The sequence below is a fragment of the Lipotes vexillifer genome, unplaced genomic scaffold, assembly GCF_000442215.2.
Source record: "Lipotes vexillifer unplaced genomic scaffold, Lipotes_vexillifer_v1.1 scaffold252, whole genome shotgun sequence".
Classification (NCBI taxonomy): domain Eukaryota; kingdom Metazoa; phylum Chordata; class Mammalia; order Artiodactyla; family Lipotidae; genus Lipotes; species Lipotes vexillifer.
Window position 1 is genome coordinate 2,748,463 of NW_006773367.1, and position 15,763 is coordinate 2,764,225.

The 15,763-nt window shown below is 34.1% G+C and overlaps 1 protein-coding gene across 2 annotated transcripts in view; it reads left to right on the forward strand.

The window, feature by feature from the left end:
• The window catches only part of ERCC6L2 (ERCC excision repair 6 like 2), a 140,067-nt gene that overhangs the window by 51,561 nt on the left and 72,743 nt on the right, over nucleotides 1-15,763 (forward strand). For both annotated transcript variants that reach the window (XM_007448290.1, XM_007448291.1), the window contains exons 7-11: nucleotides 5,441-5,581; nucleotides 6,817-6,930; nucleotides 8,013-8,132; nucleotides 14,358-14,429; nucleotides 15,071-15,216. In XM_007448290.1, the coding sequence (XP_007448352.1) occupies nucleotides 5,441-5,581; nucleotides 6,817-6,930; nucleotides 8,013-8,132; nucleotides 14,358-14,429; nucleotides 15,071-15,216 (593 nt within the window). The remainder of the gene's footprint in view (nucleotides 1-5,440; nucleotides 5,582-6,816; nucleotides 6,931-8,012; nucleotides 8,133-14,357; nucleotides 14,430-15,070; nucleotides 15,217-15,763) is intronic.

Here is a 15,763-nt window from a genome sequence, read left to right on the forward strand (position 1 = left end):
TTTCCCTAATGTGTTTTCTGTTCATATTTTGTCCTTCCTATACTGTGTACCATCTACAACCCAGTATATTCTTTGGTAATTTAATTCTAACTACAGGCCAAAGTTGTTAAAAGCTTTTTTTATATAGGTACATTTCTTGTAGAATGCAATGTACAGTTACACAACTAACCTAGTTTTAAGAATTTGTAGGAAAATTACAATTAAATTCTGTTAATTGTATAGGAAAATTTGAGGCGTTATGCTTAAGAAAAAATTTTTAAAATATAGTGGTCTTTTATAGTTTTTAATCTTGTGGTTCTTCTAGCTCAGGCAATGGAATAAAGTTTCTAAAAATTACTGTGAATTAAATCTAATTAATATTGTCCTCAATAAGGGCAGTCCTATCAAATACCCTAATCTTAGTATATCCTGTTGATTATTACTTTAAAAAATAGATTTGAAAGGAAAATATGATCTTGATATGCAAGTTGGGGAAACTGATACAACATTTGACTTTTTGATCTAAAGCATATATTATCATTCAATTGGAATACTTCATGAACCCCACTTTTTTTTAAACATTATATTGAAGTATAATTGCTTTACAGTGTTGTGTTAGTTTCTGCTGTATAACAAAGTGAATTAGCTATATATGTACGTATATCCCCTCCCTCTTGCATCTCCTTCCCACCCTCCTATCCATCCCACCCCTCTAGGTGGTCCCAAAGCACGAAGCTGATCTCCCTGTGCTGTGCAGCTGCTTCCCACTAGCTATATATTTTATATTTTGTAGTGTATATATGTCAGTGTTACTCTCTCACTTCGTCCCAGCTTACCCTTCCCCCTCCCCGGGTCCTCAAGTCCTTCTTTACGTCTGTGTCTTTATTCCTGTCCTGCCCCTAGTATCATCAGAAACATTTTTTTTTTTTTAGATTCCATATATATGTATTAACATACGGTATTTGTTTTTGTCTTTCTGACTTCACTCTGTATGACAGACTCTAGGTCCATCCACCTCACTACAAATAACTCAATTTCATTTCTTTTTATGGCTGAGTAATATTCCATTGTATATATATGCCACATCTTCTTCATTCATCTGTCAATGGACATCTAGGTTGCTTCCATGTCCTGGCTCTTGTAAATAGTGCTGCAGTGAACATTGTGGTACATGACTCTTTTTGAATTATGGTTTTCTCAGGGTATATGCCTGGTAGTGGGATTGCTGGGTCATACGGTAGTTCTATTTTTAGTTTTTTAAGGAACCTCCATACTGTTCCCCATAGTGGCTGTATCAATTTACATTCCCACCAACAGTGCAAGAGGGTTCCCTTTTCTCCACACCCTCTCCAGCATTTATTGTTTGTAGATTTTTTGATGATGACCATTCTGACTGGTGTAAGGTGATACCTCGTTGTAGTTTTGATTTGCATTTCTCTAATGATTAGTAATGTTGAGCATCTTTTCATGTGTTTTTTGGCAATCCGTATATCTTCTTTGGAGAAATGTCTATTTAGGTCTTCTGCCCATTTTTGGATTGGGTTATTTGTTTTTTTGATATTGAGCTGCATGAACCACTTGTGTATTTTGGAGATTAATCCTTTGTCAGTTGCTTTGTTTGCAAGTATTTTCTCCTATTCTGAGGGTTGTCTTTTCGTCTTTTTTACGGTTTCCTTTGCTGTGCAAAAGCTTTTAAGTTTCATTAGGTCCCATTTGTTTATTTTTTGAACCCCACTTTTTAAATGTTTTGTGTAATTTTAGTTATATATCTAGTAGGAACAATAAATTTTAAGTATATGAAGAAAGAGTTGTGCACAGAGGTTTAGAACTTGGTCTCTGAAATCAAATACCATAGGCTTGAATCCTGGCTCCCCTACTTACTAGTTTTATCACCTTGAGCAATTTGTTAAATCTCTCAAAACTTGATTTCTTTATCTTTTTTTTTTTTTTTTTTTTTACGGTACACGGGCCTCTCACTGCTGTGGCCTCTCCCGTTGCGGAGCATAGGCTCCGGATGCGCAGGCTCTGCGGCCATGGCTCACGGGCCCAGCCGCTCTGCGGCATGTGGGATCTTCCCGGACTGGGGCACGAACCCATGTCCTCTGCATCGACAGGCAGACTCTCAACCACTGTGCCACCAGGGAAGCCCTGATTTCTTTATCTTTTAAATGGGAATGATGACAATGGTGCTTGCCTCACATGGTTGCTCTGAAATATGTGACATGTAAGCAGTGTTCAGTGAATATTACTACATGTTTTAGTAACAACTCAACAATAAAATACTTTGGAATATATTTAACCAAAGAGGTGAAAGACATGTATGCTGAAAACTATGAGACATTGATAAAAGAAACTGAAGAAGACACAAATAAATTGAAAGAGTCCATATTCATAGATTTGAAGAATTAATATTAAAATGTCCACACTACCCAAAGCAATCTACAGATTCAATACACTCCCTATCAGAATTCCAATGACATCTTTCACAGAAATAGAAAAAACAATCCTAAAATTTGTGTGAAACCGCAGAAGGCCCCAAATTGCCAAATAAATCCTAAGAAAGAAGAACAAAGCTGGAGGCATCACATTTTTTGATTTTAATCTATATTACAAAGCTACAGTAATCAAAACAGTATGGTGCTGGCATAAAAACAGATATAGACCAGTGGAATAGAATACAGAGCCCAGAAATAAACCCATGTGTAAACAGTCCACCAGTATTTTAGAAGGGAGCCAGTACTCAATGGAGAAAAAAAAGACAGTCTTTTTGATAAATGGTGCCGGGAAAATTGGGTATTCACATGCAAAAGAATGAAATTGGACTCCTGTCTTACGCCACTCATAATAATTAACTCAAAATGGATTAAAGATTTAAATGTAAGACCTGAAACTATAAAATTCGTAGAAGAAAACATAGGGGAAAACCTCCTTGACATTGGTGTTGGTTTTTTAAAATTAATTAATTAATTATTTTTTGGCTGCGTTGGGTTTTCGTTGCTGTGCACAGGCTTTCATGGCTCGCAGGTTCTAGAGCGCAGGCTCGGTAGTTGTGGCGCATGCGCTTAGTTGCTCCGCGGCATGTGGGATCGTCCCTGACCAGGACTTGAACCTGTGTCCCCTGCATTGGCAGGCGGATTCTTAACCACTGTGCCACCAGGGAAGTCCTTGGTAATGATATTTTAGATATGACATCAAAAGCACAGCAACAAAAACAAAAATTAACAAGTGAGATTACATCAAACTAAAAAGCTTCTGTACAGCAAAAGAAACAATCAACAGAATGAAGAAACAGCCTATTGAATGGGACAAAATATTTGCAAACCACTTATTTGATAAGGGACTCATTTAAAATATATGAAATCTCATACAACTCAATAGCAAAAAACCAAATGATCCAATTAAAAAATGGGCAGAGGACCTAATAAACAGACTTTTTTCCAAAGAAGACACACAGATGGCCAACAGACCCATGAAAAGATGCTCTATATCACTAATCATCAGGGAAATGCAAATCAAAACCACAGTTAGATATCAGTGCACACTTGTCAGAATGACTGGTATCAAAAAGGCAAGAGGTAGCAAGTGTTGTGATGATGTGAAGAAAAGGGAACCCCAGTGCACTGTTTGTGGGAATGTAAATTGGTATAGCCACTGTGGAAAACGGTATGGAGATTCATCAAAAAATTAAAAATAGAATTACCAGCAATCCCACTTCCAGGTATACAGTCGGTCCTCTGCACCTGCAGGTTCCACATCTGCGTATACAGAGGACCAACTATACTACACTATTTTATATAAGGGTTTTGAGCATACACAGATTTTGTTAAACATAGGGGAGGTGGGTCCTGGAACCGATCCCCCGCAGATATTGAGGGATGATCGTGTACCTGAAGGAAATGAAATTACTCTTGAAGAGATACCTGAACTCCTGTGTTCATTGCATCATTATTCACAATAGCTAAGATGTGGAAACAACCTTACTGTCTGTTGACAGATGAATGAATAAAGAAAATATGTATGTATACAGAATGGAATATTATACATCCATAAAAAGAAGGAAATCTGTCATTTGTGACAACATGGAGGGCATTATGCTAAGTGAAATAAATCAGACAGAGAAAGACAAATACTGTACGATCTCACTTATATGTGGAGTTAAAAAAAAAAAAAGCTACACTTACAGAAACAGAGAGTAGAATGGTGTTTGCCAGAGGCTCAGGTTTAGGGGAAATGAGGAAATGCTGGTCAAAAGGTACAAAGTTCCAGTTATAAGATGAATAGTTCTGGGGATCTGATGTACAACATAGTGACTGTAGTTAGCAATACTGTGTATACTTGCAAGTTGATAAGAGAATAGATCTTCAGTGTTCTCACCACACATGCAAAAAGTAATTATGTGAAGTGATGAATGTGTTAACTAACCTTATTGCTGTGGTAATCATTTTGCAGTAAATACACATATCAAATCATAATGTTGTACACTGTAAACTTATACAACGTTGTATGTCAAATATATCTTAGTAAACCTGGAGGAAAATAATAACTCAGAATTTCCCACTGTACCTTAATCATTGACCCCATCTTCAATATTCTCACATGCACCATGCGTCTTTTTTTTGCAGTAATATTCTATTGTAGTGATACACACATATAAATATTTTAAAATAGGTGGCTTTTCCCCTATTCACATTCCTCAGAGTCCTGATATGGATATATTTAGTTTTATGACCTTGGTTACATACAGCTATATGTAGAAGAATTTTACCAATTTCCAGTACTACCAGAAATATAAGGCAAACTGTATCCACTATAACTTTGTGGCATTGTTTTCTTATATTTTTTTCTTTTCTTGAATTTGGGCACAAAGTAGCAACTTCTACAAGTTTTGCTTTTATGTGTATTTACTTAATTCTTATCTTTACTAATCTTGGGAATTTATAGCAAGATATCAAATGCAAATGCTTTATCCTGTTTTCAGTAATAGGAAGTTTTTAATATTTTTCTAAATTTTCAAGTAATTCAGTAAGTATTATCCATACCATTGCTCTAAAAATCTTCCCTTTTTCCTTTTCTAGTTTTTTTATTTGACCTAAACTTTAATCACTTATTTGCATGATGGGCTAATAATATAGACCCCTGAAAAGACCCACAATAATATGTTGAGAAATTTATAAGGAAATTACATACTTTTTTCATATTTTGTTTTTTTTAAATTAACAAACTATGAGATTTATTTGAAAAGTAAGTTATAATTTGTATACTTTAGGGTAGTGTTGTAGCTTAGAATATGGGAGAATTAGGAGAAATTTTCTTACATTCTCCTATGTATAATGATGTATCCAGAAAAAATATAAATTTATGAGCAGTTTTCACTATTACAGTCTATGAAACCTCATGTGCATTGTGATTATTATTGCTATGAAAAAGATACTAATAGTTACCTTGTATTTTATCTTGGCAGATGGTATATTGTTCTCTGACAGATTTTCAGAAAGCCGTCTATCAAACAGTATTAGAAACAGAAGATGTGTCTTTGATACTTCAATCTTCTAAGCCTTGTACCTGCAGCAGTGGCCGAAAAAGGAGAAATTGTTGTTATAAGGTAAGCATTTCCATATGATATCTTTACTATCTTGCTTTTGATTACAGAGTACTGTATTCTAATAGTATCAAAGTAAGTAACAGATAAAATAACTTTTCCTCACATGGTTCTTTAGTTTTAGAAGCTGTAAGTTAAGAAAAGGGAATAATTTTCCAAAAGATTTTAAAATATCAAATAGTAATCACAGCAAAATACAATATTCAGGTATCTTTTCAAAAAACTAGTTTTGGGGGCTTCCCTGGTGGCGCAGTGGTTGAGAGTCCGCCTGCCGATGCAGGGGACACGGGTTCGTGCCCCGGTCCGGGAAGATCCCACATGCCGCGGAGCGGCTGGGCCCATGAGCCATGGTCGCTGAGCCTGCGCATCTGGAGCCTGTGCTCCACAACAGGAGAGGCCACAACAGTGAGAGGCCCGCATACCGAAAAAAAAAAAAAAAAAAAAAACTAGTTTTGAAAAGTAGCTCCAATTTTATATCTTCCCTTTCAAATGTTATTGGGAAGTATCCTGCTTTAATCTTGAAATTTCATTTCATTTCCAGTAAATTTCTCATTATCAATGGATAATACCTCCTCTTTGATAGCAGGCTTAAAATATTCTGATCTGAGATTGAATGTTAATTTAAAAGAAACTGTGTATCAGTACAGTAAAGTATTTTATTTTTATTTAGAAACAAATATTCATTTATGTTTTTTAAAAAAATCTATGTATTTCCTGCCCTTTTTTCACCTTGCTACTTTATTATCAACTCATATCCACATACATAGAGGGACCATAAGTAAATATTTATCTAGATTGATATTTATTCCATATCTCATTTATTTTGCTGACTTTAACCACTTCACATTTTTGTAATAGCACAATTTCCTAGAAAACTGGAATGGGTGAGCGGAGAGAGTAAAGGCTTCTGTGTAACACCATCACCACACTGTATAGCTTTATGACCAGGAACCTCTTATGGCAGCATTTCTATCACTGTGTATACTTCCTGGAATGAGGACTTTCTCCCCTCTTTTATTAAAAACATCATTGTGTATGTTTCACCAAAACTACGGTTCCACATTAGTGATTCACGGATATTTTGTATATCAGTTGACCATTATTTTCTCAGAGCGTATTGTGCCAATAGTAACCGGATAATGAGTATTATTGTAAGTGGCATATTTTGTGATGTAAGTAGTTACATAGCCATGTTAGTCCCTTGCTTATTTTTATTTTCTGTACTTTTCTGGTTACAGACCAATTCACATGGCGAAACAGTGAAAACCTTGTATTTCAGTTACCTTGCAGTCCTTCAGAAGGTAGCTAACCATGTTGCATTACTGCAGGCTGCTAGCACCTCCAAACAACAGGTTTGGGTTGGCTTTTTAAATTTCTTTGTGATGCTATGTGGTATAAGTATTCTATATTTGGTATAAAATTTCTTAGCCAAATACCCTTAAGTTATTTTTGTATGAAATTTAAGAGGTAACTGACTTGCTTGTTTTTTTAATTTAGGTGTCAAAGAAGTATATGCACTTAATTTTTTTTTTTTTTTTTTTGTGGTATGCGGGCCTCTCACTGTTGTGGCCTCTCCCATTGCGGAGCACAGGCTCCGGACGTGCAGGCTCAGCTGCCATGGCTCACGGGCCTAGCCGCTCCACGGCATGTGGGATCTTCCCGAACTGGGGCACAAACCTGTGTCCCCTGCATCGGCAGGTGGACTCTCAACCACTGTGCCACCAGGGAAGCCCTGTACTTAAATTTTTAATCAAAGTGAGAAAAGTTAACCTTAAATTAAAATAACTTTTTTATGCCTCTGATAATGTTCATCTATTTATTTTCCTAACATCTTTTGATATAATTACTAATTAAAGATATTTGATGAGTCAGTCCTAATTCCACTAATAATGTGTCTAATTACATTTATCTTATCTACTGGATTAAAATGAGGATTTATAATAATCTGTATATTAAATATTAGGAGTGCTTCCCAAACTAGCAAAAATCAGTAATTTCAAAATTTAGGCATACATGCAGTCGTTTACTTTAGTCATTTCAATTGTGTCTTATTCTAAAGCACAATGTAAATAAAAAGATCTTTTTTAAAACCTTTTTATATAATGATTTTACATTTTCTTTTTTTGTGATAGGTTTGAGGCTGTTCAAATGTAACTTTAAAAGACTGCTCTTTGGGAAGTATTCAGTTCCTTATTTTGGAAATCTTAAAAAAAAGTAACAGCAAAATTAATAGCTATATCACTATCTCAGAACTCATCAAAGCCATATATGATTAACATATCACTTTAAGGTTTTCTGAATTAGAAAAGGTAAAATCTTCAACCTAGGAAGGAATATATATTCCTTCTAAATAGATATTTTTTCATAAATGATTTCAATTTATACAGGTTTAAATTGTGTTGAGATTTCTTTTCTCCTACCTTTTCCCCTTAAGGAAACACTTATCAAGAAGATATGTGATCAGGTATTTTCCAGATTCCCAGATTTTGTGCAGAAAAGCAAAGATGCAGCCTTTGAAACACTTTCTGACCCAAAATACAGTGGAAAAATGAAGGTAAGTATTCTTCTTTCAGTTTGCATACACGCAAGGATGATATACAGTATATTTATCAAATGGTATGACAGGGACACCAATTAATCAGAACAGATGCCCAATCATTCAAAAGAGATAGTGACCAAAGACAACTGGTATAATTGTATCAGCTCACTACGAACCCTGCATATGATAGATTTCTCAGTTAGTAGTAGTTACATCAAGTGTACTTCAAACTTTCCTTATTGATGTTTTGGATTCATGCCCTGTTAAAAATGTATGCTGTCACCACATATATAATATCTTGTCTTCAAATGTTTAAGGAAGTAATCTACCAGAAATAAAAATGTTAATGCCAAATAAGAGGATGAGGATAGCCAGTAGTTCCAAATTTGAGAAAGGAACTACTTGAAGAGTTCAAGGTGGACAGGGCCTCTATGTCTAGACCGAATTTTCTGGCTCTTGTTTTTACTTGCCAACCTAGATTGTAAGGTTGCTAAATCTCATTTGTGGCAAGTGGACATTTGCTGTATACCAGAAAACTGACCTGTTGGTGCTGCTCTTGATGGTGTATTACTGAGGGAGGGGTGTGAAAAGTAAGGCTAGGTTCTCCAAACATGTCCAGGCCTTTGGGAATTTCCTGTGACAGCTGTGTGAAATACAGCTTCAAGCCACCTTGCAATCGAATTTGTTTGTTTAACACTTTAATAACTATCAAGAAACTTTATTTATGGATTCAGATTTTTACAGAACAATTCCCAATTATTATATTTTAATTAAGAAAAAATAAATTATTTCTTTTGGCAAAAAAAATAAAATAAAAAGGAAGTAATTTAAAATAGTCAGGTTTTTTTCCCCTTAAAATCCTGCACATATTCTTAAAACATAATGTACATAAGCACACAATAGTTTAGTTTGCTTGGACGTCTAAATTCAATGAAATAAAATAAAAGCTAGGAAGAGTACCTTTAAAACTTGTGTATTTTTTTTACTGAGATGTAATTGACATCTGACATTGTATTAGTTTTAAGTGTATAATATAATGATTCGATATATATGTAGAGAGAGAGAGAGAGAGAAATGACTGCCCCATTAAACTTAGTTAACATTCATCACAATACATATTTACAGTGTTTTTTCTTGGGCTGAGAACTTTTAATATTAGCCACTTTCAGGTATCAATGTGGTATTGTTAACTATAGTTACCATACTGTACGTTACATCCCCCAGAACTTATTTGTCTTATAACTGGAAATTTGCACCTTTTGACCACCTTCACCCATTTTACCCACTCCCCACCCGCTGCTTCTGACTACCACTAATCTGTTCTCCGTACCTATGAGGTTTTTTTTTTTTAGATTCCACTAAGTAGGATCATACTGTAATTGTCTTTCTCTCTCTGACTTATTTCACCTAGCACAGTGCCCTCAAGGTCTAACCATGTTGCCACAATGGCAGGATTTCCTTCTTTTTTGTGGTTGAATAATATTCCTTGTGTATTTTATACACACACACACACACACACATATATGTATCACCTTTTCTTTATCCATTCATCCGTCGATGGACATTTATATTGTTTCCATAGTTTGTCTATTGTAAATAATACTACAGTGAATCTGGGGGGTGCAGATATCTTTTCAAAATTAGTTTCATTCTTTTGCACGTGGCTGTCCAGTTTTCCTAGCACTATTTATTGAAGAGAGCCTTTCCGCATTGTATATTCTTGTCTCCTTTGTTGTAAATTAAATGACCATATATGCACGGTTTATTTCTGGGCTTTCTATTTTGTTCCATTGATCTGTGTGTCTGTTTTATGCCAGTATCATACTGTTTTGATTATTTTGGCTTTGTGATATAGTTTGAAATGAGAACGTGTGGTGCTTCCACCTTTGTTCATCTTTCTCAGGATTGCTTTGGCTTTTTGGAGTTTTTTGTGGTTTCATACGAATTTTAGGATTGTTTTTTTCTACTTCTGTGAAAATCGCCATTGGAATTTTGATAAGGATTGCACTGAATCTATAGATTGCTTTGGGTAGTATGAACATTTTAACAATATTAATTCTTCCAATCCATGAGCATGGAATATCTTTCCATTAATTTGTGTCTTCTTCAGTTTCTTTCATCAGTGTCTTACAGTTTTCAGTGTACAGATCTTTCACCTCCTTGGTTAAATTCATTACTAGTTATTTTACTCATTTTGATGTAAATGTAAATGGGATTCTAATTCCACTTTCTGATAGTTCTTTATTAATCTACAAAAATGCAACTAGTTTTGTATATTGATTTTTTATCTTGCAACTTTACTGAATTTATGTATTCTGACTTTTTTTGGTGGAGTCTTTAAGGTTTTCTGTATATAATCTCATATCATCTGCAAATAGTGACAGTTTTACTTTTCCTTTCTGATTTGGATGCCTTTTTTCTTCTTGCATAATTGCTCTGGATAGGACTTCCAGTACAATAAAAGTGGCAAGAGTGAACATTCTTGTCTTGTTCCTAATCTTTGAGGAAAAGCTTTCAGTTTTTCATCATTAAGTATGATATTAGTGTGGGCTTATCATATATAACCTTTATTATGTTGAGGTATGTTCCCTCTATGCTCACTTCATAAAAATTGTGTATTTTTAAAATAAATAAGTTTGTGTTAGAGAGAACGTCCTATGATTTATTATCACAACAAATAATTCAAATCTAACAATATTTCCTAACAATAATATTTTTGTCATCCATATTGACTTTTATTTATTTTTAAATTGAGAAATGTAAAAAGCCCAGTTAGTTTAGAACTGAGCATTTATAATCCTATAATTTAAGCCAATAGAATATTTCCAGAAATCATGGCCTTCTCTGAAAACTTCATTATTCATGGCTATTTATTTAAATTTTATTCATTGTGATTCTTCACTAAAAATTTACCACTCTTGAAATTAAATGGAATTTTATTACTCTGTACTTTATATTCCTATATATCCATTAACTATATGATTTAAAACATACTGTTAGAGTTACTTATTTAGGAATAGTAGTGTTTGATTAAGATAATTATTACATTTATTATTATGATTTTTAGAAGGGAATTATTGTCAGAGGCTGGGTGTGTCTTTATATGAGAAGGAAGCCTGTACTTTACTTGTTTTGTGGGAGAACACCAGTGAAACAGAGACTGATGGTAGTAAGCTAGGGATATGTTTTCAAGACTGTGTTTCATCATTTGATTAGCAACATCATCTCATGATCTAGTAATACAAAACTTACAGGCTTATAATGGAATTATTTCCTGTGGGGTTAAGAACTCCAAATTGCATGTACTTCTTGAATTCAGGTGATAAATGATCCTCGATCTGCTTCTTTTATTATAGGTTAGCTGGCAACTGCAGTTTATTTGTGGACATAATATCTACTGTGCCCATCATAGCCTCAAAGCTATACTCATGAACTCCAGCTCTTTCTCTTAAGTGCCAAGGTCGTTTTTGACCTCAACTACTATTCAAGGGGATGGGCACAAAGTTGCACTCATTCCCCTGATGAGAATCCTCATTTTCCCTTTAATTCCCTTGGGAAATGCCACAGAGTCTTATTGTGGAGGGTGGAAAAAAGACTAGGAAACCCATTTTAGCTGTTGGAATCATACAAGGGTCATGTTCATCTCTAGGCCTGACTAATTTGAGAAAAATTAGAGAAAAATTAGATCTAAGATTCATTAGCTGTGAACATCCTCAAATTTAGGATTCCCTTACAGGTGGATTGTCTTGTTCTGTGGAGGACAACTGAGTGACAAAACATTGGGTCTGTATTCAGTCCAACTATAGTGACCACACTTTTATTTCTGAAAATTTTAGTAAGGGATCTTAGCTTATAGTTATTCATTCAACTAGTAAGGTTTTTTTTTGTTGTTTTTTTGTTTTTTAACTAGCCTAATAAAGACCTTCAGTCCAAAAACATTCACTTTCCTTATTACTTTTTTTTGCTTTTACTATAAAATGTTCAAGAATACCTGAAATTGTAATAGGTGTGATACCCTCAAACAATCAGAGTGGATTTCTGTGCATCATATCCTTGTCTTAAAATGTTAATGTCTGTTAGAGAATGATAAGACAAGCCACAAACTGGTAGGAATTTATTTGCAAAACAATAAGGGACTGGTATCTAAAATATACAAGGAACTCTTAAAACTCAACAAGAAAATAAACAATCCAATTTAAAATACAGAAAAGATCTGAACAGATATTTCACCAAAGAAGATATACAGATGGCAAATAAGCATATGAAAAAATTCTCAACATCATATGTCATTAGGGAATTGCGATTTAAAACGAGATATCACTAGTCACCTAGGGCTAAACTCAAAACACTGACAACACACAATAGGAACTTTTATTGCTGGTGAGAATGCAGAGTGCTACAACCACTTTGGAAGACAGTTTGCTAAGCTAAGCATATTCTTACCACACGATCCACTAATCATGCTCCTTGGTATTTACCCAAATTAGTTTAAAACTATGTCTGCATAAGAGCCTGTACACAGATGGTTATGGCAACTTCGTTTGTAATTGCCCAAACTTGGAAGCAACCAAGATGTCCTTCAATAGGTGAATGGATAAACAAACTGGTACCTCCAGGCAATGGAAAATTATTCAACAATAGAAAGAAACGATATCAAGCGACAAAAAGACACAGAGGCACATTGAATGCATATTGCTAAGTGAAAGAGCCAGTCATATATACTGTATGATTCCAACTGTATGACATTCTGGAAAAGGCAAAACTATAGAGAAACAAAAAAATCAGTGCTTGCAAGGGGTTTGCAGGGAGGGAAGAATAGATGGAGAATAGGGAATATTTAGGACAGTGAAACTATTCTGTATAATAATGTAATCATGGATGCATGTCATTATATATTTGTCAGGACCCATAGAACTGTACAACACAAGTGAACCCTAATGTAAACTATGAACTTTAATTAATAATAATTTATCAGTATTTATTCATCAGCCAAATATATCACCCTAATGCAATATGTTAATAATAAGGGAAACTGTTCAGGGAAGAGGCCAAAGTGGGGAGAGGGAGCGAGGGAATCTGGGAGTTCTCTGTATACTCAGTTCTTCTGTAAATCTAAAATTGCTCTAAAATATAAAATATATTAATTTTAAAAAGTTAATGAATTATGTGAAATTCAAATGCACATGCTTTATTCAGTTATTTTATTAAAAAATAAAGCTAATACAAATAAAATTTACTTTATATGTTCTCCAAGTATCAAAATAATGTTTACCTGATCTGTGACATTTTTATTTACCATTTGCTTGGTTGTCCAAGTAGCTTTTTTTTTTTTTTTTTACTCCACAGCTTTTTTTTTTTGAGAGATTGTTGCATAGAGGTCAGAGTTAGCACAATGTCTTTTCTTGCTCAACTATTAAGAATTTTATACTGAGTATAAATTTTTTTATTTAAAAGTTTAAATGTTTATCATTTAATAAATAAAATTAGTTTATTGTATAGTTCAGAAAAACCTTATACTTAGTACAGAAAATTCCTTTTCTTTCCTTTGTGGTTTGCTTTTACACAGTGTTCTGGAGCTGTCATTGCCAGAGTGGAAATGCCTTTTTAAAAATAACAGTACTACTCTCATACACAGGCTTTGGATTATTTGTTTCCTCCCTAAAAGCGCTGCATATGAGGGCAAGTTATTGGCATTTTGAGGCCAAAATCAAATCTGGAATTCAGGGCTTACTGTAAATAGAGAAACAGGGGAGAAAATGAGAAGAGGTGTATATCTGACTGATTATTCTGAGAAAATAAATATCAGAACTTTTAGAAGCTAGGTGAAATTAAACATTTTATTACATCTATCTAGAGAAAACTTAAATACTTCCTAAAAGGAATGCTGTTCTGTAATTTAGTTTCTGAACATATTGTAGGTATAAATAAAGTGTGTTTTGGAAATTAAATTAATCCATTTAAATGCATCCCATAATCTAAAATGCTTCCTTTTTATTAAAACCGGATGAGATGAAATAAAAGTCTTTGAGAACTTTACCTCATTATTAATATGATGATGAATTTCATGTAATATCTAATACTTTATTTCTCTAACTTGGAAAAAATGAAGGGAATTATAAAAGATAACTGAGGTTATATTGTATAAAAGTAATTTTTAAGAAATTCTCAAGTGATGTTTATATGTATATAGTATACTTTTTGTTGAAACTGGTTCACTGATGTTCTCTGGTTCCCTTCCAGGTCCTTCAGCAGCTTTTAAACCATTGTAGGCAAAACAAAGATAAAGTTCTTCTTTTCTCCTTTTCCACCAAGGTGAGTTTTGTCTGAAGCATATTCTTGATTGGCTCAACCCTAATTCCTCAGGCATAAAGTCTAAGAGATAAAACAGCATCCAGCCACATTTACTGTCTTATGTATCTTCTGTAGGAAATGGTAATGAGGTAAGAAATTTTAAAACAGATAATAAAATTTCAGTTATATCAGATTTACTTACTGTCAAATAGCAAACTCAAAGATAGATTTCTAATTCTCTGTTGATGCTTTTGTTAATAATTAAAGTGTTCCTTAAGACATTTAAGAAATTTTAGAATGTGGAAAATAGCAAAAATAATGTAATATATTTACATAAATGAGTTAGCCAATACTTTTCTTTTTATTCGGTTTTAGTTTAAAAAACTAAAAATTGACTTTTTTCCCTGAAAAAAATCCTTTTTCCCCCTGAAAGATTGATTTTTCTTTTCTTAAAACAAAGGTTGCTGAACACTAAAGTCAGTTTCAGTATAATGGGAAGATATATATATGAGAATCAGAAATTAGAAAAATATCTGTTGCTCTTGTAATTATAAGAAATTGTGACCAGCAATATTAATACTTAGTAAAGCTCATCTCTATAATGGTGTGAAGCTCATTAAATCATGAATTTGTCTTTGCACATCTCTGTATCTTTCCTGTAGTTGCTCGATGTGCTGCAGCAATACTGTATGGCATCTGGGCTTGATTACCGACGACTTGATGGAAATACAAAATCAGAGGAAAGAATCAAGATTGTGAAAGAGTTCAACAGTACACAAGATGTTAACATTTGCCTTGTCTCCACAATGTAAGAAAATAAAATTTGATAACTTGATTTTTATCTAATTGCTTTTAAGATTTAAGGTAATCTTTAAACTATTACTGGATTTTCAGTGGTTATGCTTGTATTGCTTTGTTTCATTTAGCTTTAAGAAGAAGCAACAAAAATGCTGTTAATTTTGACTGAAATAATAATATCTTGAGTTTTATCTAAACTTTTCTCTCAGTTCCCTTATCACTGAATTCTCTTTATATGTCTGGCTTTATTCGTTTTTTATTTTTATTTTTTTTTGCGGTACGCGGGCCTCTCACTGTTGTGGCCTCTCCCGTTGCAGAGCACAGACTCCAGACACGCAGGCTCAGAGGCCATGGCTCACGGGCCTAGCCGCTCCGCGGCATGCAGGATCCTCCTGGACCGGGGCACGAACCCGTGTCCTCTGCTGATGCAGGCGGACTCTCAACCACTGCGCCACCAGGGAAGCCCTGGCTTTATTTTTTAAAAATCCAAAAAATGGATGTTTCCTCAGAAATTTTCTGTACTGTTTTGACTCATGTCTTGTGGTTAGAGCAATCAG